At 41.6% G+C, this 25760-nt stretch overlaps 1 protein-coding gene across 1 annotated transcript in view; it reads right to left on the bottom strand.

Annotated features, from left to right (window-relative positions):
- Positions 1-10149, bottom strand: part of rsu1 (Ras suppressor protein 1) — a 57527-nt gene extending 47378 nt beyond the window's left edge. Inside the window, exons 1-3 of the mRNA XM_047350109.1 lie at positions 9993-10149; positions 9732-9844; positions 4835-4885 (exon numbers count right to left, since the gene is read on the bottom strand). Of these exons, the coding sequence (XP_047206065.1) occupies positions 4835-4885; positions 9732-9840 (160 nt within the window). The 5' untranslated portion in view covers positions 9841-9844; positions 9993-10149. The remainder of the gene's footprint in view (positions 1-4834; positions 4886-9731; positions 9845-9992) is intronic.
- Between the last annotated feature and the right edge of the window lie 15611 nt (positions 10150-25760).

Here is a 25760-nt window from a genome sequence, read left to right as displayed (position 1 = left end):
GAAAAGGAGCGCGCACGCCTGGCCCGATTGGCGCGCGCGCCAAGTGACGGTGGTGCAAACGTCCACGTCCTTACATTTTGCTGATTCCATGCGGGAATGTCCCGCATTATAAGACCTATATTTGCGGGAATCAAAAATGTAATGCGCAATACCCACAATCCCACTGCAAATCACAGGCCCTGGAGGACAAAAATCACATGTGGCGTTCCCCAAGGGTCCATCTTAGGGCCTTCCTATTCAATATCTACATGCTCCCCCTAACTCAGATTTTAATAAACAACAACGTAAGTTATCATAACTATGCAGACGACACACAGCTATACGTTACGATGTCACCAGGTGACTATGAACCCATTCAAGCACTGGGTAAATGCTTAGAAGAAATCAATGCATGGATGGGCCTAAATTTTCTTCAGCTGAATCAAAACAAAACTGAAGTAATAATCTTTGGACCAAAGGAGGAGCGTTTAAAAGTTAGCACACAGCTTCAGTTAATACAGCTAGAAACCACCAGTCCGGCTTGAAACCTGGGTGTAGTGATGGACTCAGACCTAAACCTTCAGAGGCACATAAAGACAGTAACAAGGTCGGCCTTCTATCACCTAAAGAACATCTCCAGGATTAAAGGACTAATGTCTCAGCAGGACCTTGAAAAACTAATTCATGCGTTCATCTTTAGTAGAATTGATTACTGCAACGGTGTCTTCACAGGTCTGCCTAAAAAGTCGATCAGACAGCTGCAGTTGATCCAGAACGCTGCTGCCCGCGTCCTCACTAGAACTAAGAAAATGGAGCACATCACCCCGGTAGCTCAGAGAATAGAGTTTAAAATACTTCTGTTAGTCTATAAATCACTGAATGGCTTAGCACCAAAATACATTACAGGCTTCTGTCAGTGTATCAACCACCCAGACCTCTCAGGTCATCTCGCTCAAATCTACTCTGCATACCCAAAACCAAAACTAAACATGGAGAAACAGCTTTTAGCTCTTATGCTCCACTAATCTGGAATAAACTACCAGAAAACTGTAAAAGCATCAAAACCCTAAGTTGCTTTAAATCAAGATTAAAAACTTATTTGTTTAGAGTGGCCTTTGACTGTGCCATCTAAGCATAATTAGTTACGTTTTCAGTCCAATTTTCATTTCATTGTCTTGTCCATCATTCTATTCTCTTTATTTTATTTTACTTTTTAAATTACCTCTGTTGTTTGATTTTATCATTTGATTTGTTTTTCTGTGTCTGTATCTGTGTTTATTTGCTTTGTGATTGTATTGTAATTGTATGCACAGCGCTTTGAGTGTCTCGTTGCTGAAAGGCGCTATATAAATCAACTTACCTTACCTTAATTACCACATAAACACAAACAAAAGTTCCAAATACTGGTACAGTTGGGTACCGGTATCGATTACCAGGTACCGGGTATCGGTACCTTATCAGCTCAAATGTGAAAGGTACCCATCCCTAATAAAGCCTAATCTGCGCTAAATGCTGATCATTTTAATGACGTGAATATGCCTCCTATATTTTTATTAGTAAGACTGTCACATAACACACTATGTGAAGTACTTTAAAAATACATCAAATTACATCAAATAAATAAAAAGTTACCTAGAAGCCAGCCACCGCTGACAGAGCTTGCTTGACATTTGTTCCCAGCACAACTATTATAATTAGTATAATTCTAATTATTTTTAACAGTGTAACCCAGTCCAAAATAAAGATATTTTGTATTTAGTTAAATTCATGAAAGGAGTAGTAATTTAGATTGTTAAAAATTTTGTATAAAAATGTTAAAAACGTTTATAAAAAAGTAATCTTTAACATATTTTATTTGGAAGAGCTTGTGTTTGTAAGAGAAAGTGTTGTAGAGCCAAATAAATTTACCAGTCCGTGATTGGTCGTGATTGGTTCTACTCTTCTTCCACCAGGAAGTGGGAGGAGAGTAGAACGGGAAAGAAGAAATAACCGGCAGCATGAGAGAGTTGGACCGCGCTGAAAAATCTACTTCAGATGGGTATATGTGGGCTACAATAGTATAAAGGAATCATTAGTTGAGAAAGCAAACGGTTGACTGCATTTGTGAGACATCTGCGCATTACAAATAGGTTGCATGTATATTGAATTTCATTTCTATTCATAAAAGCATATTCACATACAGATGGGGCCCTTAAAGCAGTATCAGAGCAGTCTATAGCTCTGATTACATTTAAATATCGGCTTCTCGCTAAAAATGAGAGCCAGTTTAGATGAACTTCACATATCTGAGCAACGGATTAGGCCGTCCCGTATGACTGGCATGTCATGGCTCAGGGATGAATGTTAAATACCCAAACAGTCAGTCAGCTCCCACTGAAAAGCTCCGGTTGAAAGGACTATAAGGCATCAAACGCTACTTCCGACTTCTTCCATTGGTGTTGTCCTCCAGCTGTGCCAAAGCTGCCATCGTTCCACAACTACACGCAACTTTATGCAGCTGTTTATGGACACGTGTGGTTGTCTCCAGCTTGTCCACCTTAGGAATCATCAAACCTGACTAGTTTGGAATTAATCTGCTGATCCGACAGTTTTCTTTTTCAGTGAGAATGAAAGTGCCCTTTAGATAATTCACTTGGACACGGGGGCATAAATGAAAAGGAAGAAAATAAGAAGCAGGAAAGAGAGAGAGGTGGGGCAAAAAGGAAAAGGGGAGAGAAGGAGACAAGAATGAAGGAAAAAAAGAATCATGAAGAGAATACAAGATAACACCCTGCTTCCTTCTACACCAGCAGAAACGTTCATATTAACATATTTACCAAAAGGTGCACAGTACCTATCAATGCAAGATGTATGGTAAATGCGGCTCAGTATAGAACATTCGTGTATCTGTTAACACCTGAACACCTGTGGGTCTTACTGTCAGCTCGCTTGTGTATACAATGTTCCTCCATAAAAATAAGCAATATCAAGTGTGAGGCGCCACAGACCTGCCCCCCTAGAGCCAGCAGCCACAGTGCAGAAGCCCTAAGGAGCTGCAGCGACGAGCCCACAGGCCCCGCCGGCAGCGGTCTACGTCCAAGCAGATCCATGGACCCAGAGACCTGAGACACCAGGACATATCACTCCCCAAGCAGAGGCCCAACAGCACCCAGGGGTCCAGGCCCCGGCAAGCAGCCACTGGGAGTGAGCAGGCACACACCAAAGCACCCAGCCCTGGACACCGAGAACCACAAGCACACCAGTGGGCAGAGACATCAACCGCTGGCAGGTAGTGTGGCGGGGAGGAAATAGGCCCCACATTTGATGGGGGGCCTAAACTGATTCAGGACAGGGAGAGGTCCAAGACCCAACCTAACACAAGAAAAACAGGCACACACAGTCACAATCACACATTCCCACCCTCATGTGTACACAAACACTCACACCAACCCATCCACCGTAAAGACAAACAACAATGAACGTCGTACACTCACTCACACTCCCCATACATACTCTATCCTCCTAGGTCCAGGTTCCGATGGCTCCCTTCCCTCCGGGGGTGGAGACAGGCACACCGCCCCAGCAAATGAACCTGGGCTGGGCTAGCCTGGGCTGGTGCCTGAACATGAGCGACCCTGACCCAAAACGCAACCCCCCGCCACGACCCCAGTCCCCAACAACCCCCATCCTCAACCGAAGAGGGGGGCCATGTACAAATGAAGGGTCTACATGGTCCAAACTAGCCCGCTAACCAAAGCCGCCACAGGATGAAAAAGTCTCAACCCTCCAATAAACCCCCACGCAAATTTCCACACAGGGCCACCCCCAACCAGGACACAGATATTTAACACATGCCCCCAAACCCAAACGCCATGAATCCCCTCCCCACACCACAGGGGCACACCTCCACAGGTTCATCCCCAAAAAGCTGACAAAGCCACTCCCACAGAGCACAAGCTCCACACAAAGCCCCGCTCCAAGCACCCCCGCCGCGCCCGGCCCCCACAATACAGAGCAAAATTTACAGTTTATATACGCTGAGGTTGTTTGCATTGTTTTTTGAGGTGTGGACAAAAGTTTACTAGGAGGTGTGGCGCTGATGGTGTACGGGTTAAGCACGCGACCATATACAGAGGCTATAGTCCTCGATGAGGCCGTTCTGGTTTCGAGTCTCAGACCTGGCAACCTTTGCCGAATGTCTCCCCCTCTCTCTGCTCACTGTTGAAAAATGAAAAATAAAAGTCCTCTAGTGCAGAAAAATATATATTTAAAACAAACATGGAGTTCCGCACACTTTCACGCAACGTTCATTTTTGTATATGCCGTATTGTGAGTACAAAATTACGCAGCAAGGTTTTTATGCGTAAGCACGCCGTACATGAGGCCCCTGTGGAGCCTATAGGTGCTGTGTTGGCTATGTGTTATAGATGTTACTCGGTCAGGGTGTATTCACACCAGGAAAGTCCTTTGGTCTGCTTGTTTGGTGAGGACGAAAAACGGTTTTATTTTTTTCGTTTGGTGCGGTGCGCATTCACATTGTAATTTTTGCAAATTAACGATAACTTTTAACTTGTAGCTTGTAGCAACACTGCGGTGTTGCTAGCTCTTCAGTGCTAGCAACACCGAAGGACTGATTTCTCCCATGATATCCTCTTACTGTAACTCACACCAGAAGCAAACCGCACTACTGTCAGTTTGGAAGCTGACCAAACCACCTCGCAAAGTGGGTCTCTGAAAAATAGTGAACCTTTTTCTTTACTAGTGATGTAATGACAGGTTGTTCCTTTAAGCTGTTTTTGCTTCGTTCTGGTGACCACTGCTTTCAACACTGCAGTTTATCTGATGAGGCAAGGGTAAAATGGAAGGAGCATCTTACCTGTGAGTTTGTTGTGGCTGAGGACCAACTGAGTGATGTGAGACAGAGTGACTGAAATGACAGAAAAAAAGTCAAAATGAACCAAAAACAAACAGGAATCACACTTTATTGTAACAAAAATTAAAGTAGCTATAGATAGTTTTTTTACCTACAAAACACCATGCCAGTTAGCTTTCAGTTCATTTGTTACACTATACAGGTCCTTCTCAAAATATTAGCATATTGTGATAAAGTTCATTATTTTCCATAATGTAATGATGAAAATTTAACATTCATATATTTTAGATTCATTGCACACTAACTGAAATATTTCAGGTCTGTTATTGTCTTAATACGGATGATTGTGGCATACAGCTCATGAAAACCCAAAATTCCTATCTCACAAAATTAGCATATTTCATCCGACCAATAAAAGAAGTGTTTTTAATAATACAAGGCTGCACGGTGGTGCAGTTGGTAGCACTGTTGCCTTGCAGCAAGAAGGTCCTGGGTTCGATTCCCGGCCTGGGGTCTTTCTGCATGGAGTTTGCATGTTCTCCCCGTGCATGTGTGGGTTCTCACCGGGTACTCCGGCTTCCTCCCACAGTCCAAAGACATGCCTGTTAGGTTAATTGGTCACTCTAAATTGACCTTAGGTGTATGAATGAGTGTGTGCATGGTTGTTTGTGTGTTGCCCTGCGATGGACTGGCGATCTGTCCAAGGTGTACCCTGCCTCTCGCCCATAGACTGCTGGAGATAGGCACCAGCTCCCCCGCGACCCACTATGGAATAAGCGGTAGAAAATGACTGACTGACTGTTTTTAATACAAAAAACGTCAACCTTCAAATAATCATGTACATTTCTGCACTCGATACTTGGTCGGGAATCCTTTTGCAGAAATGACGGCTTCAATGCGGCGTGGCATGGAGGCAATCAGCCTGTGGCACAGCTGAGGTGTTATGGAGGCCCAGGATGCTTCGATAGCGGCCTTTAGCTCATCCAGAGTGTTGGGTCTTGAGTCTCTCAACATTCTCTTCACAATATCCCACAGATTCTCTATGGGGTTCAGGTCAGGAGAGTTGGCAGGCCAATTGAGCACAGTGATACCATGGTCAGTAAACCATTTACCAGTGGTTTTGGCACTGTGAGCAGGTGCCAGGTTGTGCTGAAAAATGAAATCTTCATCTCCATAAAGCTTTTCAGCAGATGGAAGCATAAAGTGCTCCAAAATCTCCTGATAGCTAGCTGCATTGACCCTGCCCTTGATAAAACACAGTGGACCAACCCCAGCAGCTGACACGACACCCCAGACCATCACTGACTGTGGGTACTTGACACTGGACTTCTGGCATTTTGGCATTTCCTTCTCCCCAGTCTTCCTCCAGACTCTGGCACCTTGATTTCCGAATGACATGCAGAATTTGCTTTCATCCGAAAAAAGTACTTTGGACCACTGAGCAACAGTCCAGTGCTGCTTCTCTGTAGCCCAGGTCAGGCGCTTCTGCTGCTGTTTCTGGTTCAAAAGTGGCTTGACCTGGGGAATGCGGCACCTGTAGCCCATTTCCTGCACACGCCTGTGCACGGTGGCTCTGGATGTTTCTACTCCAGACTGAGTCCACTGCTTCGGCAGGTCCCCCAAGGTCTGGAATCGGCCCTTCTCCACAATCTTCCTCAGGGTCCGGTCACCTCTTCTCGTTGTGCAGCGTTTTCTGCCACACTTTTTCCTTCCCACAGACTTCCCACTGAGGTGCCTTGATACAGCACTCTGGGAACAGCCTATTCGTTCAGAAATTTCTTTCTGTGTCTTACCCTCTTGCTTGAGGGTGTCAATAGTGGCCTCCTGGACAGCAGTCAGGTCGGCAGTCTTACCCATGATTGGGGTTTTGAGTGATGAACCAGGCTGGGAGTTTTAAAGGCCTCAGGAATCTTTTGCAGGTGTTTAGAGTTAACTCGTTGATTCAGATGATTAGGTTCATAGCTCGTTTAGAGACCCTTTTAATGATATGCTAATTTTGTGAGATAGGAATTTCGGGTTTTCATGAGCTATATGCCAAAATCATCCGTATTAAGACAATAAAAGACCTGAAATATTTCAGTTAGTGTGCAATGAATCTAAAATATATGAATGTTAAATTTTCATCATGACATTATGGAAAATAATGAACTTTATCACAATATGCTAATATTTTGAGAAGGACCTGTATTTAACAAAACGAAATAAAGATACTTTTGTGTTTTTGTCTTAACAGGTAGCTAAAGAACAGTTTAGTACACATTAATATGGCCTCAAATTTTACCATTTAATGTAACTTTTTAAGAGCAGAGAAAAAAACCCACTCACGATGGACACCCAGGTCTCCTATATCTAGCTAACACACTGACAAGCCTCATAACTGAGAGCATAAATGATTGATTGTATGAAGAGGAGAAACACAGATTTACAGAGAGTGGGTCTTAAAATAGTACAGTTAGAGGCTAATTCAGCTCAGCTGAAAAACACCTTATTACTTCCAAAGAAAATTAGATGTTATAGTAACTCATTACTAAATGCCAGGATTACAGACAGCATTACAGAGCAAGATTAGATATGTATAAACTCAAAAAAGCTGGATGTGGGACTCAATAACGGTGATAAACATAAACAGGAGTAAGAAGTGGCAGGCCACAGAGTAATTTGGAAAAAGCCAATGAGCTTAATTTCACAAGGTTAAAATGGCATGATTTGCTTCTGAAGGAAGCTATTTTGATTTATCCATCCAGTGGGACTGTAGATTACCCATTAAAGTCTCAGTTATTATAAAAGTAATGTGTAGTAAATCAATGCCACTGATGATTTATGATGATGATGCCATCACCAGCATCAAACATCTGGCAGTAAAGCACTTAGAAGATGGCCTACTCACATCAATCACTTTACAGACCCCATAATGCACTGCAACAACTACTTGTTGTTTAAGACGAGGGTGCCCAAGATGCACTTGGGAGAGGCAGATTCATCAAGAAAACTTATGACACCTCAAGTAAACCCAGGCCCTATCAACCCCACTCCGTTTCCATTTTGCTGTTAAATCCTGAGAGTAAATGGCACTTTGGTGATTTTGTGTGCAGAAATCATCTGGAACTATTCTGAAATGCCCGTTTTTGTGGTAAATAGCACATGAGCAGATCCAGATAATGCTTTTAGAATTGCAACATAACATCACACAAAAGGCAAAGTAAGGGGATGTCCTAGCACCATCTCAAAGCCTCTCCAATGCTCTGCTTGTTTGGTGGCTGTTATAATACACAGAACAGTTGCTGGCACAGGTATGTCTTTTTGCCCCTGGCCTGGAGGCTGCAGCGCCTTTACTTTGCATTGGCCTCCCCTCTTGAGTCAGGTGTACGGCTATTCTGTGGGTGTGCCTGAGGTCCTGTTGCCTGAGGTAGTTGGTCCAAGCCGCCTGCCCTATGATGCTCTTGGTTACTGACTGTTGGAGTTTTGACCCTTCACACCCCTTTAACCACTATGCACTTCTGGCCCACAAATTCACACATGTAAACACAGAACCCAGGGTCATACAAGTGTATTTTTGTGATGTTATGCCATTAAAGATCTCTTCACAAAGTAATTGTAATTGTTGCCGTCTCTGTTATTGCCCTTGCCTGTACAAACCCCTTTCCAGCCATTCCCCTTGTTAGTTTGTTTAGTGTCTGTCTATTATCCATGCTTGTCTGCAGTCTCTCATGTAATAATGTCAATAACCACCTAGAAATTTCTTTTTTGTAGAGCAAACCTGCCCTGACAGGTAGGTAACCATTTTCTTTACATGGCATGTGTTAAATGCCCAAAAAAGAACAGAGAATGAACCAAAGGAGCATAAAAACAAAGAAACTGTCTTAACGATGTGAACCTTTAAATATTTCCGCAGCAGCTCAGAGCCAAACATCAATGGTAATGAACCAAGCATGCTCCTCAGCGAGGCCGGTTATTTGCAGGGGCAAGAGGGGACAACGCCCCCTCAAATCAAATCTTAAATGAGGCAGAAGCTTTTTATCATCTGTAACCGATTTTCTGTCTGCTGTCAGTAGAAAGCTCCCCTATCGTCCCCAGCCCAATCCTCCAGTTAACATCCATTCACCGTTTAGTATGCCAATGAGCCTAGAAGTAGTTGGAGATTTATCCTTAGACAGAGGCAATCCACCATTTTAGCTTTCTGGTTATTTTTTGTATTTTCCCCCTTCAGTATGATGCTGTCTCTCAACATCAAGTCAAAGCTTAAAGTAAAGGTGCTACACCTCAGTGTATATTAGATTAACTCTAAACAGCATTTTGGGCTTTTACAAATGACCAATATAATTTCACAGTGACAGATGATTAACCGATGACCATCACTGATTGATGATGTCAAATTAGACAGATTCTATTTGTCAAAACGGGTAAATATACGAGTTTTGAGATGTGTTGGTTTTTACTTTTATGTCACACAATGAAAACTATTTTGATAGAATTTTCCCATGAATAATTTCTAAAAACCCTCCAAATGTTGTGAAAAGCAGCCAAACCTTTAGAACAGCAGTTCTAAAATAATCTACTGAAGACTACTTTATCTTAATGTGTTCTCTAATCTCCAATTTCTCACATGCGGTCATGGTGATCTGTTAAAACTATATAGAAAGTGAAGTCAAAACAAACACGATCAAAAGGCCTGCAGAAAACTCTGGGATATTGTGATGAACATTACAAGAACCTTTCCTTCGAAACAAAGCTGAAAAAGATGGTTAAACATTTTTTTCACTGTACTTTAAACACCACAGTTCGGTATGTGTGGAAGCCTGGGCTTTATGGAACGGTTTGTGCATCCAGCCCCATTAACAAAGATCTACGGCTTTCAGCTAATCTGCTGTAGTTCACAAATGAAAGGAAGGTTTTTGCTTACACAGTCCTGGGATGTCGAGCATGCTTGAAATCCCCCTATCGCACATTTCTACCTCAGGAAGGTTCCTGTCCCGACTGTCCTCCACTATCTTTTTCAAAGACTTCGACATCGTTCTGAAAATATGGAGGAGAAATGCAGACAGACATTAACGTACAGAACGAAGCACGAGACACGGACACCACGAAAAGCCGTATTAAACAAAATGACGAATAGGGCTCGCCGTCAGGGCAAAAACTGGGAAAACCATGAATTGTTTCTTACTTTCAAACGCAGAAACTCTCCACCAAACCGGAAATGTATCATAAAGCACACCCTTTCCTTATTAGGAAATTCTCTTCCTCAGTGCGCAGCAACCAAACAGAGAGGGGATCCTGCTACAGACGCTGCATGTAGCTGACCAACTATGGAAAGCCAAAAGTGCCAAAAAAACCCTACTTTTACCACACGTATACAGGTCCTTCTCAAAATATTAGCATATTGTGATAAAGTTCATTATTTTCCATAATGTCATGATGAAAATTTAACATTCATATATTTTAGATTCATTGCACACTAACTGAAATATTTCAGGTCTTTTATTGTCTTAATACGGACGATTTTGGCATACAGCTCATGAAAACTCAAAATTCCTATCTCACAAAATTAGCATATCATTAAAAGGGTCTCTAAACGAGCTATGAACCTAATCATCTGAATCAACGAGTTAACTCTAAACACCTGCAAAAGATTCCTGAGGCCTTTAAAACTCCCAGCCTGGTTCATCACTCAAAACCCCAATCATGGGTAAGACTGCCGACCTGACTGCTGTCCAGAAGGCCACTATTGGCACCCTCAAGCAAGAGGGTAAGACACAGAAAGAAATTTCTGAACGAATAGGCTGTTCCCAGAGTGCTGTATCAAGGCACCTCAGTGGGAAGTCTGTGGGAAGGAAAAAGTGTGTCAGAAAACGCTGCACAACGAGAAGAGGTGACTGGACCCCGAGGAAGATTGTGGAGAAGGGCCGATTCCAGACCTTGGGGGACCTGCGGAAGCAGTGGACTGAGTCTGGAGTAGAAACATCCAGAGCCACCGTGCACAGGCGTGTGCAGGAAATGGGCTACAGGTGCCGCATTCCCCAGACCTGGGCTACAGAGAAGCAGCACTGGACTGTTGCTCAGTGGTCCAAAGTACTTTTTTCGGATGAAAGCAAATTCTGCATGTCATTCGGAAATCAAGGTGCCAGAGTCTGGAGGAAGACTGGGGAGAAGGAAATGCCAAAATACCAGAAGTCCAGTGTCAAGTACCCACAGTCAGTGATGGTCTGGGGTGCCGTGTCAGCTGCTGGTGTTGGTCCACTGTGTTTTATCAAGGGCAGGGTCAATGCAGCTAGCTATCAGGAGATTTTGGACCACTTCATGCTTCCATCTGCTGAAAAGCTTTATGGAAATGAAGATTTCATTTTTCAGCATGACCTGGCACCTGCTCACAGTGCCAAAACCACTGGTAAATGGTTTACTGACCATGGTATCACTGTGCTCAATTGGCCTGCCAACTCTCCTGACCTGAACCCCATAGAGAATCTGTGGGATATTGTGAAGAGAACGTTGAGAGACTCAAGACCCAACACTCTGGATGAGCTAAAGGCCGCTATCGAAGCATCCTGGCCCTCCATAAGACCTCAGCAGTGCCACAGGCTGATTGCCTCCATGCCACGCCGCATTGAAGCAGTCATTTCTGCAAAAGGATTCCCGACCAAGTATTGTGCATAACTGTACATGATTATTTGAAGGTTGACGTTTTTTGTATTAAAAACACTTTTCTTTTATTGGTCGGATGAACTATGCTAATTTTGTGAGATAGGAATTTTGGGTTTTCATGAGCTGTATGCCACAATCATCCGTATTTAGACAATAAAAGACCTGAAATATTTCAGTTAGTGTGCAATGAATCTAAAATATATGAATATTAAATTTTCATCATTACATTATAGAAAATAATGAACTTTATCACAATATGCTAATTTTTTGAGAAGGACCTGTATTTTGAAATTAGGATAAACAGCGCCCCCTAAGACACTTTAAGAGCTCTATCTCCTTCATACATCATTGGATCCACTTCAAATGTAGAATACTGGTCCTTCTCAAAATATTAGCATATTGTGATAAAGTTCATTATTTTTCATAATGTCATGATTAAAATTTAACATTCATATATTTTAGATTCATTGCACACTAACTGAAATATTTCAGGTCTTTTATTGTCTTAATACGGATGATTTTGGCATACAGCTCATGAAAACCCAAAATTCCTATCTCACAAAATTAGCATATCATTAAAAGGGTCTCTAAACGAGCTATGAACCTAATCATCTGAATCAACGAGTTAACTCTAAACACCTGCAAAAGATTCCTGAGGCCTTTAAAACTCCCAGCCTGGTTCATCACTCAAAACCCCAATCATGGGTAAGACTGCCGACCTGACTGCTGTCCAGAAGGCCACTATTAACACCCTCAAGCAAGAGGGTAAGACACAGAAAGAAATTTCGGAACGAATAGGCTGTTCCCAGAATGCTGTATCAAGGCACCCCAGTGGGAAGTCTGTGGGAAGGAAAAAGTGTGGCAGAAAACGCTGCACAACAAGAAGAGGTGACCGGACCCTGAGGAAGATTGTGGAGAAGGGCCGATTCCAGACCTTGGGGGACCTGCGGAAGCAGTGGACTGAGTCTGGAGTAGAAACATCCAGAGCCACCGTGCACAGGCGTGTGCAGGAAATGGGCTACAGGTGCCGCATTCCCCAGACCTGGGCTACAGAGAAGCAGCACTGGACTGTTGCTCAGTGGTCCAAAGTACTTTTTTCGGATGAAAGCAAATTCTGCATGTCATTCGGAAATCAAGGTGCCAGAGTCTGGAGGAACACTGAGGAGAAGGAAATGCCAAAATGCCAGAAGTCCAGTGTCAAGTACCCACAGTCAGAGATGGTCTGGGGTGCCGTGTCAGCTGCTGGTGTTGGTCCACTGTGTTTTATCAAGGGCAGGGTCAATGCATCTAGCTATCAGGAGATTTTGGAGCACTTCATGCTTCCATCTGCTGAAAAGCTTTATGGAGATGAAGATTTCAATTTTCAGCACGACCTGGCACCTAACTGTACATGATTATTTGAAGGTTGACATTTTTTGTATTAAAAACACTTTTCTTTTATTGGTCGGATGAAATATGCTAATTTTGTGAGATAGGAATTTTGGGTTTTCATGAGCTGTATGCCAAAATCATCCGTATTAAGACAATAAAAGACCTGAAATATTTCAGTTAGTGTGCAATGAATCTAAAATATATGAATGTTAAATTTTCATCATGACATTATGGAAAATAATTAACTTTATCACAATATGCTAATATTTTGAGAAGGACCTGTACATCATCATGGATCAATGCTGAACATGTTGGCACAGGCAATTGATGACATAATTTTAGCCACGCCCACTAATAAACAAGCTTCCATCTGGAAAGTCGGATTTCCCCCAAATTTTAAATGCTTGTTGCCAGACCAGAACTTTGCTTGACCGAAGATTATATGACATGTTGCTCACAGTTCCACCTAGTGGCGATATGTAGAATCAATTCAATTTAATTAAATTCAAAAACACTTTTTTAACCCTAAAAAGAAATTAAATGTTGTTGTAGCTCATTATGTAGGTTTTTTCAAAGAGCCGCTGTAGATGTTGATGGTTGTGGGCAGGAAGGATTTCCTGTAGCGCTCTGTCTTACAGCACATTGGAAGAAGCCTCTGACTGAAGACACTCTGTTGTTGCAGGACAGTCTCATAAAGAGGATGCTCAGGGTTCTCCATAATGTTCTTCATTTTATGAAGAATCCTTTGCACAATGATCTCCAGAGGTCCCAGAGGAGTCCCCAGAACAGAGCCAGCCTTCTTTATCAGCTTGAGCTTTTTTAAGTGCCTGGCTCTGATGCTGCTTCGGTTGGATTTTGCCCAAATTTTAAATGCTACTCGCCAGACCAGAACTTTGCATGACTGAAGATCACATGACATGTTGCTCACAGTGCCAACTAGTGGAAATGTGTGGATTCGGACGGCAGCCTCGTCGGTGGCGTGTAGGTGGCAATGCCAGGCTTCCGCGGTTGCTGCACAGGCCGAGCTGTGCTGAGCTGTGAGGGCCTTCAATGCTGCTTGCAGCTTTAATTATAATTATTATTATTACTTTTATTATTATTATCTTCCATGTTCTGTAAGTTTTTGTGCATTTAACCAGTCCTACATTTTTCAACCGATTTCAACAATTCTGGTATCAAATCGTTCAGCTTGTTCTGGAGAATTATGATTTACCTTTTTTGTAACTTCAACTATTATAATTTTTTAAGTATTCATCTAGTTATGAAAATTTTTGTCTCACCGAAATTCTTTTTTCCATAAATCTTTTCTGCAAAATTCAACTAAAACCTTGCGCTCTTTCACAGCATACTACTTCCACATACTGTCAGCGAGAACCTCCATTCAACTTTTAAAATGTTCACATTCCATTAAGCTATCTTCAAAAAAATCGGCTTTATGAAATCTGTTATGGTTCCTTTAAATTTGTGATTCAAATTTTACACGCAAGATTTTTGAAGGTTTTGATTTATATTGTAATCCAGTGGCGGAACTTGTCAGTTGCTATAGTGTACACTAGGTTTTGGGAAATCATGAGGAAGAACAAACAAACTCTCCTCACTTGCACAATTTTGACTCTACTGACACAAATTATGTATCAAAATTTAGGATTCTCTTTCGCGATTCAGAAATTTTCAGCCTCGTTGATGGGGGACTAATAGATTTCCAGCAACACACCTGAAGCAACGCAAAGTTAACATACCATAAATTGGCCACCTATTGGAATTTGATAACAAAATCAAAACAGAAAATCCTTAAACTCACAAGTTTTCGAATCGTCGCCTCTCTTAAACTGTTAGAGGTAGAGACATGAGCTTTATCCGGTTAATCCTCAGACCTTGCTGGCGCTCAGAGTGAAGGAATTATTTTGATACCTTTTACCGTTTTGTCATAAAATAGGTTTGTTTCAGAGTACCAAATCTGTGCTTCTTAAAAAAGCTTAAAATTTCAAAATCATCGACATTTTTAAACTGTCACTTCTCCTACACGGATTATTGTAGACATATGAAATTCTCCAGGATTGTTCACCAATGCCTGCTGATACCTACGGTCCAAAAATGTTTTGGATACCTTATACCATTTTCTCATGAAGTAGGTTAGTTGTAGAGTGAAAAATCCACCTTAATTCAGGTTAAAAAAGGTCAAAATTATCCACTTTTTTACAGGGTCACAACTCCCAGACAGATTTTGGTAGAAACTTGAAAAGCTCCACAGTTGTTCAGCAAGGCCTGCTGATTTATACGTTGCATAAATCAAATCAAAAGCCCTTATAGTTTCTGAGTTATTAGACGTTGTTCGAGAGCATGTTCAGGCAGTTTTGTCTTTTTCTCCATTTTTCTGTTTCTTTACATCTAGTGTTTTGTCTTTAATATTATATTTTCAACAAAAAAGGATTGATATTATCGTTCCCTGGTCCTTCCTGATAAAAATGGTCCAAGAATGACGTTGATAGCGCCTACGGTTTCCACGTTATGGGCAGTAGTTTGGGAGCATGAGTGAGAAACAGCAGGTGTCAAGATACAATGAAAGTCTTTGCTGATTGGGTGATTCATTCCTCATTGTTCAATTTACAGGGGTTGGACAATGAAACTGAAACACCTGGTTTTAGACCACAATAATTTATTAGTATGGTGAAGGGCCTCCTTTTGCAGCCAATACAGCGTCAATTCGTCTTGGGAATGACATATACAAGTCCTGCACAGTGGTCAGAGGGATTTTAAGCCATTCTTCTTGCAGGATAGTGGCCAGGTCACTACGTGATACTGGTGGAGGAAAACGTTTCCTGACTCGCTCCACCAAAACACCCCAAAGTGGCTCAATAATATTTAGATGTGGTGACTGTGTAGGCCATGGGAGATGTTCAACTTCATTTTCATGTTCATCAAACCAATCTTTCACCAGCCTTGCTGTGTGTGTTGGTGCATTGTCATCCTGATACACGGCACCGCCTTCAGGATACAATGTTTGAACCATTGGATGTACATGGTCCTCAAGAATGGTACGGTAGTCCTTGGCAGTGATGCGCCCATCTAGCACAAGTATTGGGCCAAGGGAATGCCATGATATTGCACCCCAAACCATTACTGATCCACCCCCATGCTTCACTCTGGGCATGCAACAGTCTGGGTGTTACGCTTCTTTGGGGCTTCCCCACACCGTAACTCTCCCAGATGTGGGGAAAACAGTAAAGGTGGACTTATCAGAGAAAAACACATGTTTCACATTGTTCACAGCCCAAGATTTGCGCTCCTTGCACCATTGAAACCGACGTTTGGCATAGGCATGAGTGACTAAAGGTTTGGCTATAGCAGCCGTGTATATTGACCCTGTGGAGCTCCCGATGGACAGTTCTGGTGGAAACAGGAGAGTTGAGATGCACATTTTAATTCTGCCGTGATTTGGGCAGCCGTGGTTTTATGTTTTTTGGATACAATCCGGGTTAGCACCTGAACATCCCTGTCAGACAGCTTCCTCTTGCGTCCACAGTTAATCCTGTTGGATGTGGTTCGTCCTTCTTGGTGGTATGCTGACATTACCCTGGATACCGTGGCTCTTGATACATCACAAAGACTTGCTGTCTTGGTCACAGATGCGCCAGCAAGACATGCACCAACAATTTGTCCTCTTTTGAACTCTGGTATGTCACCCATAATGTTGTGTGCATTTCAATATTTTGAGCAAAACTGTGCTCTTACCCTGCTAATTGAACCTTCACACTTTGCTCTTACTGGTGCAATGTGCAATCAATGAAGACTGGCTACCAGGCTGGTCCAATTTAGCCATGAAACCTCCCACACTAAAATGACAGGTGTTTCAGTTTCATTGTCCAACCCCTGTATATCTCAGTGTATCTCTTACTTTATATGTCTGTCTGTGATTCTGTCTTTTTTTCTGGCTCTCTTCTCTCTGTGTCTTACACACGGACAAACACCCACACAGACAGACAGACACACACACACACACACATACATCCATGGATTACTAGCTTTTTGAGGACTTTGTATTGACTTCCATTCATTTTCATTCATCACAGTTGCCTAACCCTGACCCAACCCCTAAGCCTTTGACCATCTTCGTAGGAAGCAACATGATGACAGCCATTTTATGTTAGGTACTTAAATAGCATGTACTGCTGTTCCAACACCTACACAATCTTAAAGGGCAATTTCATAGACTTTTCCATATAGGCTGTTATAGACATTATGGATGGACTAAGTTAATGTTAGCCAACATGCTAGTGGTAGACAACATGCTAATATTAGCTTGAATGCTAACTTTAGCATTTAGGTTAAATTTCCCTTATACAGCTAAATTGATATATTGAATGGAGTCAGACAATATTAGTGAATATGCTTGTGTTAGCCAGCATGCTAATGTTATCATTTAAGCTAACATTGACATTTAGGGTAATTTTAACTTATAAGGTTAAATTGACATATTACAAGGAGTGAGTTAACATTACCGACCAGGCTTGTGTCAGCCAAAATGCTAAACTTAGCAGTTAAGCTATCTTTAGCATTTAAGTAAAATTGTACTTATATGGCTAAATTGACTTATTGAATGAAGTGAATTAATATTAGTGAATGTGCTTGTGTTAACCAACATGCTAATGTTAACATTTAAGCTGACTTTGACATTTAGGGTAATTTTACTTATACAGCTAAATTTACTTATTGAATTGAGTGAGATAATATTAGTGAATATGCTTGTGTTAACCAACATGCTAATGTTATCGTTTAAGCTGACATCAGCATTTAGGCCAGTTTTCACCTCTAGGGCTAAATTGACATATGGAATGGAGTGAGTTAATATTAGTCCATGTGTTTGTGTTAGCCAACATGCTAATGTTAGCATTTAAGCTAACTTTAGAATTGAGGCAAATTTTTTCTTCTAAGGCTGTTATCATTTAAGCTGACATCAGCATTTAGGCCAGTTTTCACCTCTAGGGCTAAATTGACTTATTGAATTAAGTGAATTAATAATAGCGAATTTGCTTGTGTTAGCCAACATCCTAATGTTAATATTTAAGCTGACATTGACTTTTTGGGTAATTTTACTTATATGACTAAGTTTACCTATTGAATGGAACGAGTTAATATTAGAGAAGCCCAGTTTTTACTTCTAAGGCTAAATTGACATATCGAATGGAGTGAGTTAATATTAGTCCATATGCTTGTGTTAGCCAACATGCTAATGTTATCTTTTAAGCTAACATAATCATTTAGGTCAGTTTTCACTTCTAAGGCTAAATTGACATATTGAAAGGAGTGAGTTAATGTTACCCAACAAACAGGCTTATGTCAGCCAACATGTTAAAGTTATCTTTTAAGTTTATCTTGAGCATTTAAGTTAAATCTTACTTATACGGCTAAATTTACATATTGAATGGAGTGAGTTAACATTAGTCAACAAGCTTGTTAGCCAACATGCTAATGTGAACATTTGGGCTAACATTGACATTTAGGGTAGTTTTAGCTGATAAGGCTAAACTGACATATTGAATGGAATGAATCAATGTTAGGCAACATGCTAGTGTTAGCCAACTTGTTAATGTGAACATTTAAACTAAATAGCATTTAGCCAATTTTTCACTTCTAAGACTAAATTGACACATTGAATGGAGTGAGTTAATGTTAGCCAACATGCTAATGTGAACATTTAAGCTAACATTGAGATTTAGGGTAATTTTAGGTTATAAAGCTAAATTGACATATTGAATGGAATGAGTCAATGTTTATTATACATTGCTATTCTAACACTCTGTTTCAACAAGTTGTTTTGATTTAACTTTACCTTGTTACGCTGCTTTTTAGGTCATATTCATCCTACTTGAACAGTTCAGATGACCGTTTTTGTTGCTAATGTTTCTGCTATTTCTGCTAATTTTTCAGATTTCAGCCAATTTTCTGCTGTCAACTTTAGCTTCTGTCTGCTATCTCTTCTGTTTTCTGTTAATTCACTGAATTTTAGTTAACATTCTGCTATCAACGTTAGCTTCTTTCTGCCAGGTTTCAACCGAGGAGTTTAGGATGTCTGTTTTCTGCTAATTTATTACAGTTCAGCAGGTCTTCTGCAGTCAACTTTACCTTGTTTCTGCTAGCTTTCAGCTAAAAAATTCAGCTTTCAGCATACACAAAATGCTATTTTTCTAGTTGAAACATCAATACTCAAAAAGAAAAGCAGATTTCCAGACTACAATAATTCATCACAGATCAACTTTGCTGCGAAGACAATACATTTTTTTGGCGTACTTCATATATTATGCAGGACTCTTGTGTCAGTCTTTGCTTTTGTACTGTGGAGATATATTATGTGTGTGCATTAACTATTATTATGTTCATAACCAGTGTGTTATAAAATGTATAACCTGTGTGTGAGTATAAGACATTGTGGCCTGCAGAAGTGTTGTTGCGCAAACTTGGCCTTGAGCGTGAAGTAGAGAAATAATGAAGAATGGTGGGAAAAGAATGTGGGAGGATTAACTAGCCAAGTACTCCCTTCTCATATCAGCAGACTCCCTTCTCCAGGTGCAGGACAATAGCTGTCCAAATATGGTAAGCCGGAAGAGTCTGTATGAAATCATATGTATGAAAAAAACTGTAAACAGGGGCTGTTCATTTTCATGTGTGTTTCAATAAAAGCAATGGCCCCAGGGAGAAGCTCTGAAGTCGTCTCGGTGTGTGTTGTGTTACCACATGCGAGAGCTTCCCTGGTCCAGGTATTTGAATAACATACAGCTGTCTCCGTGTGATTTATTATAATGTCTTGTGAATTCTTTCAGCTTATGGTGAATAAACGAACACGCAGAACACCCCTTGGGAGGGTGCTTCAACAGTACTCATCTTATTTTTCATTTTGATGTCTTTAAAATTGTCATGGTATGACATCCTTGGACTTGGTTTGTGTTTTTGTATTAACTGTTCTTAGGTCGATGGTTTCCTTTATTGTTAATTAGTTCCACCTGTCCCTTATGCCTCCATGCCTCCTTGCCACACCTGTTCTTAGTTCCTGTGATTACCTGCCTTTGTTTTCTCCCTGTGTATTAGTTGGTCTGTGTTCTTTGTTCCCCGCTGGTTCCTCCGTCACTATTCCTCATTTACTACCCCTGTTTATGCTCAGTTTTGCTACGTTACAGAACTATGTACACATGTAAGTTTTTGGCTCGACTCATGTTTGTACTTGTTGGATTATGTTACGTTTTGGAGACCTTTAATTAAAGAAAAGTCCTCCTCTCATCATGCGGCTGCCAAGCTCTTATCTGCACTTTGGTCCAATCCAAACCAAGAACGTGATATTAGGAACCAGCCATAAACAGGACCAAGCAGACAGAGCTAAAGAACTTAAGATGTGGATAAAGCAGCAAGAGGAGACGTTACAGGCTATGTATGTAGAGGGTGTTGAGATTTTACCTTCACCTTTGTTGCTGGAGGAGATGGAGTGTCTCGGTGTATCTGACCAGGTCCCCATGGATGTATTACCGGATCGGAATCATACCTCTCCAGCTTGTTCCTCCTCCAGGCGACGTCGCCCTCGCCGCAAGCGCTCCACCCCAGCTGCAGCAGCTCTGGCCGAGCTCAACCTGCTCACAGCTGCTTCGCCGGAGCCATCCGCGTCAGCAGCGGCTCCTGCGGAGCCATCCACGTCAGCAACGGCTCCTGTGGAGCCATCCTCGTCTGCAGCGGCACCTGCTGTGGCCGAATTCCCCGCTGGTTTCTGCTCCCGCCCTGGACGACGTCGTCGCCGCGGAACAGTCGCCACTGGGGAGGTTCGGATGGGCGCCTCCAACCCTTCTACGGAGGGTCCATCCGCCATGGCCTCCTCGCGGCTTTCTTCCCCGGAGTTGGTGGAGGGTCACCCAGCGCCTTCTGCAGGTCACCAGTCGCCGGTGCAGCCTCCAGCCCTGAATTGGGTTCAAGCCACGCTGGAGAAAATGAAAGAGGATTTCATGAAGGGCCGAAAAAGATTGAGACTCCTGAACAGGCAAACATTCAAAAGATATCAAACCAATAAAACTACCAGTGATGCCTGCAGTCTATGAAACCGGTGAACAATCACTTTCATTGAAAGAGTCACTACAGTGCCATTTGCCATATTAAATAACATTTTGAACAGTTTCTATTTTCTTACTGTGTTTGCACATTCAAGACATATATGAGTGATGATAAAGAACTACACAATGATTTGGAGGTATTCAACATGTAGAAATAACTAGAGTTGTTGGTAAATTGATGATGCTTTTAAGGATTTAAAGGAATGTGTTACTATTAAAAAACAAAAACATTTTATAAATATTATAATTAGTCGTGTTTATAGAACACTAGGGTTCTTGTATTGATCAATTTATTAAAAACTATTCTGAGTTGTATGAAAAATTAAACAAGTAGATATAAAGTTTCTGTAAGCTTGACTTGTGAAGGAGATAGAAACCAATCCAATAGGATGTAAGTGTTTTGTTGCATGTATGAGAAATCTGTTGATAATTGTCTGCAGACAGTAAAGATGTGAGATCATGTCATCCCTCTACATATGTCTGATACTTATAAGAAGAAAGAAAAGCAGGCAGTAAAAGTGACAATATATTTTTCATAATTTTTTTTTCCTAATTGGCTTCTTTTTCAGTTATTTCTGCATGCCAGAACATAGAGGTCCTTCTCAAAATATTAGCATATTGTGATAAAGTTCATTATTTTCCATAATGTCATGATAAAAATTTAACATTCATATATTTTAGATTCATTGCACACTAACTGAAATATTTCAGGTCTTTTATTGTCTTAATACGGATGATTTTGGCATACAGCTCATGAAAACCCAAAATTCCTATCTCACAAAATTAGCACATCATTAAAAGGGTCTCTATACGAGCTATGAACCTAATCATCTGAATCAACGAGTTAACTCTAAACACCTGCAAAAGATTCCTGAGGCCTTTAAAACTCCCAGCCTGGTTCATCACTTAAAACCCCAATCATGGGTAAGACTGCTGACCTGACTGCTGTCCAGAAGGCCACTGTTGACACCTTCAAGCAAGAGGGTAAGACACAGAAAGAAATTTCTGAATGAATAGGCTGTTCCCAGAGTGCTGTATCAAGGCACCTCAGTGGGAAGTCTGTGGGAAGGAAAAAGTGTGGCAGAAAACGCTGCACAACGAGAAGAGGTGACCGGACCCTGAGGAAGATTGTGGAGAAGGGCCGATTCCAGACCTTGGGGGACCTGCGGAAGCAGTGGACTGAGTCTGGAGTAGAAACATCCAGAGCCACCGTGCACAGGCGTGTGCAGGAAATGGGCTACAGGTGCCGCATTCCCCAGGTCAAGCCACTTTTGAACCAGAAACAGCGGTAGAAGCGCCTGACCTGGGCTACAGAGAAGCAGCACTGGACTGTTGCTCAGTGGTCCAAAGTACTTTTTTCGGATGAAAGCAAATTCTGCATGTCATTCGGAAATCAAGGTGCCAGAGTCTGGAGGAAGACTGGGGAGAAGGAAATGCCAAAATGCCAGACGTCCAGTGTCAAGTACCCACAGTCGGTGATGGTCTGGGGTGCCGTGTCAGCTGCTGGTGTTGGTCCACTGTATTTTATCAAGGGCAGGGTCAATGCAGCTAGCTATCAGGAGATTTTGGAGCACTTCATGCTTCCATCTGCTGAAAAGCTTTATGGAGATGAAGATTTCATTTTTCAGCACGACCTGGCACCTGCTCACAGTGCCAAAACCACTGGTAAATGGTTTACTAACCATGGTATCACTGTGCTCAATTGGCCTGCCAACTCTCCTGACCTGAACCCCATAGAGAATCTGTGGGATATTGTGAAGAGAACGTTGAGAGACTCAAGACCCAACACTCTGGATGAGCTAAAGGCCGCTATCGAAGCATCCTGGGCCTCCATAAGACCTCAGCAGTGCCACGCATCATTGAAGCAGTCATTTCTGCCAAAGGATTCCCGACCAAGTATTGAGTGCATAACTGTACATGATTATTTGATGGTTGACGTTTTTTGTATTAAAAACACTTTTCTTTTATTGGTCGGATGAAATATGCTAATTTTGTGAGATACGAATTTTGGGTTTTCATGAGCTGTATGCCAAAATCATCCGTATTAAGACAATAAAAGACCTGAAATATTTCAATTATTGTGCAATGAATCTAAAATATATGAATGTTAAATTTTCATCATGACATTATGGAAAATAATGAACTTTATCACAATATGCTAATATTTTGAGAAGGACCTGTACAGTACATGAGATAAGAGTAAGCGCTATAGAAATAAAAGAAGAAAAGTACTTAAAAGTCGTTTGGTAGTGTGTTGCCGTAAGGACACTGCATTGGGAAGGTTTTATTTCGCTGCAAAGAAATAGCGATAAATTTAGGTAATTATCTCGCCGTAAGGAGATTTGAAACGACTAGGTGGTTCCGCCGTAAAGTGAACTGGATAATTTGGTTGGTAACATTTCGCCGTAAGGAAATGAAATTAAATGTTGAATAATAAGGGAGCTCATAAACTAAGCTAGGTCGACCATACATATTGCTGAAGGGACATAAATATGTTAAAATACTAACTGTGTGAGTGTTGTTGTGTGTGTATGGAGGACTGAGCATTTTAATAGAATCATAGTAGGATTCTGCTAGTCCTGTGTTTTATTTTGCCCAGATTAAAACTACGTACTGGTGACTTTGGAGATTAAGGTCGGATTTCATTCCGGAAAATTAACACCGCTGCGGACTAGTCGCAGTAGGAGGCCGTGTTAATGTCCTCTCCATAAGTCTCATGTCAGTGACCTTTTATCTGGGACATTCATACTACAATTAAACTAACATAAAACATAATGGGGAAGAAGCAAAGTAAACAGAAAAATAATTTGGAGGGAGATGTAAAATGTATGGAGAATTATGTGGAAGGAGCAGGTCATTGATGTAATAAAAAACATGGTTTCTTGGGTAAACTAGATATTAAGGATATCTTAAAATTACAAGAGGATTTAAAATTAGAAATAATGAAAACCAAGAAACCAACTAAAAAGGAACAAAGAAAGGTCGAGTATAAATTCTCAGACAAATGGCTGGAACAAAGTAAGTTAAGAAACCTGCAGAGGCGAAATAAGGAGGAGAGGCAGAAGGAGAAACTGACAGCTGCGGTCTTGGTGCGCCCACAACAGTGGTCGCATCCAGACAGCGAGGAGTGCAGCCCCCTGCCGTGCAGACAGCTGCAGGGCAGGCAGCTGCAGCACAGCAAATTGGAGGAGAGATAGGAGCTGTAGCAGTTCCTAAAACCCCTATAAGTAAGCAAGAAAAATTAAGCAATCCTTTTAAAACAGAAGAACAGAGCTCTTCTAGTGAGCCCTGGTCTCCTAATTTCTGTGGGGGTACAGGAGTGCGAACTAGGAGTACATATAAGAAAACTACTCCCAGCATATACCCAGGCGAAGCCTTAATATCTCACGAACAGAAATTTCATCCATCTGGAATAAATTTAGAGGGAGACACGTTTCCTCTGGTTGAGGTTGCAAATCCAAACGTTGCTAATCATCGACAGCCGCCAACTATTCTAGTATATAGACCATGGACACAGGAAGACAGAACTGCTGCTTTAAAAGGTATCCCACCGATACCAGAAGGCGTAGAGGAGTTTCTAGACGCTATTACAGAACTCAGAGGAAGCTTTCATCTTAATGGCAGAGATGCTCCAGTGTTTTACCCAGCTGTTTGGTCATCGCTGGTGCAGAGTAGCAGGAGGTTTCACTGGATGCGATGACAATGGTGACACATTAGCACATGATTCACTAGATTTAAGGGATGCTTTACGTTTACTCTTTGAAAGAATTCGAGGAGTTTATACACAAACAGCAGATTATGGTAAAATCTCACAATGCAAACAGAAGGATGAAGAAGACCCACAAGATTTCTTGGATAGGATGAGACGTGTTTGTAGAGCAAACTCTGCTATACCATATGATGAAGCAGAGGCAGGAGCCTATCAGCAACAGTTGAAGAGAGCCTTTTTGCAAGGCCTTAAAATTGAACTCAGACGGTATATAGACAAACATTGGGTTCATCAAAATACAGGAAATGTTACACAAGCTTTATGAGCTTTATGAGGAGGAGGAGGGGGGCCACGACACACCCACACACAGAGTACTGCGTGTCTGAGGTGTGGAAAAATAGGGCATTATGCTAGAGAATGTAGGACAATTTTACAAAACCCTGGCACAAGAGATGACAACTGCTGGATTTGCAATGAGCCAGGACATTTTGCAAGAGAATGTAATGAAAAGCGGGTGTATAACCCCAACTCTACCCAGAATTGACAATTACAGCCACAGCCCCAACCTCCTCCCCCACTAGCAGAGAGAAACAGTAGTGAAATGGAGGAAGTTGACATACAAGCAGTATTGGAACTTATAGCACTAAGTAGGACGCAAGATTTGCCATATAAAAACAATAATAAATGGCAAAGCATATAGCTGTTTGTGTGATACAGGGGCATGTAGAACTGTGCTAACTAAACCTCCACCTGGAGTAAAATATTCTAACACCGCAGTGCATGTTAGATAAGCAGCTGGCACATCAGAGGTACATTACCTAAGTGCACCAGTAACAATAACAGAACCTGAGACAAAGCTTACTTGTCAGGCTCCCGTTCTGATAAGTCAAAAATGCCCAGTAAACCTGTTGGGAAGAGATCTTATGCAAAAGTTGCATATAAATATAGTATCAACAGAAACAGGTATGAAAGCTGTAGTGGAAGAAGGGGCCCTAGTCCTAAATGAACTCTCACCGCTGCATTATTACTGGTCCCTCGATCCCCACACCAACGTCGAGAACTGCTGAGGAGAGCCAAAGAAAAACAAACCTCCCAGGGGGCATAGTACATGCCAGATACTGAGCTC

The sequence above is a fragment of the Girardinichthys multiradiatus genome, chromosome 21 (genome assembly GCF_021462225.1).
Source record: "Girardinichthys multiradiatus isolate DD_20200921_A chromosome 21, DD_fGirMul_XY1, whole genome shotgun sequence".
Taxonomy (NCBI): Eukaryota; Metazoa; Chordata; class Actinopteri; order Cyprinodontiformes; family Goodeidae; genus Girardinichthys; species Girardinichthys multiradiatus.
The sequence above is the reverse complement of the archived record's forward strand: the minus strand, read 5'-3'. Positions and strand labels throughout refer to the sequence as shown.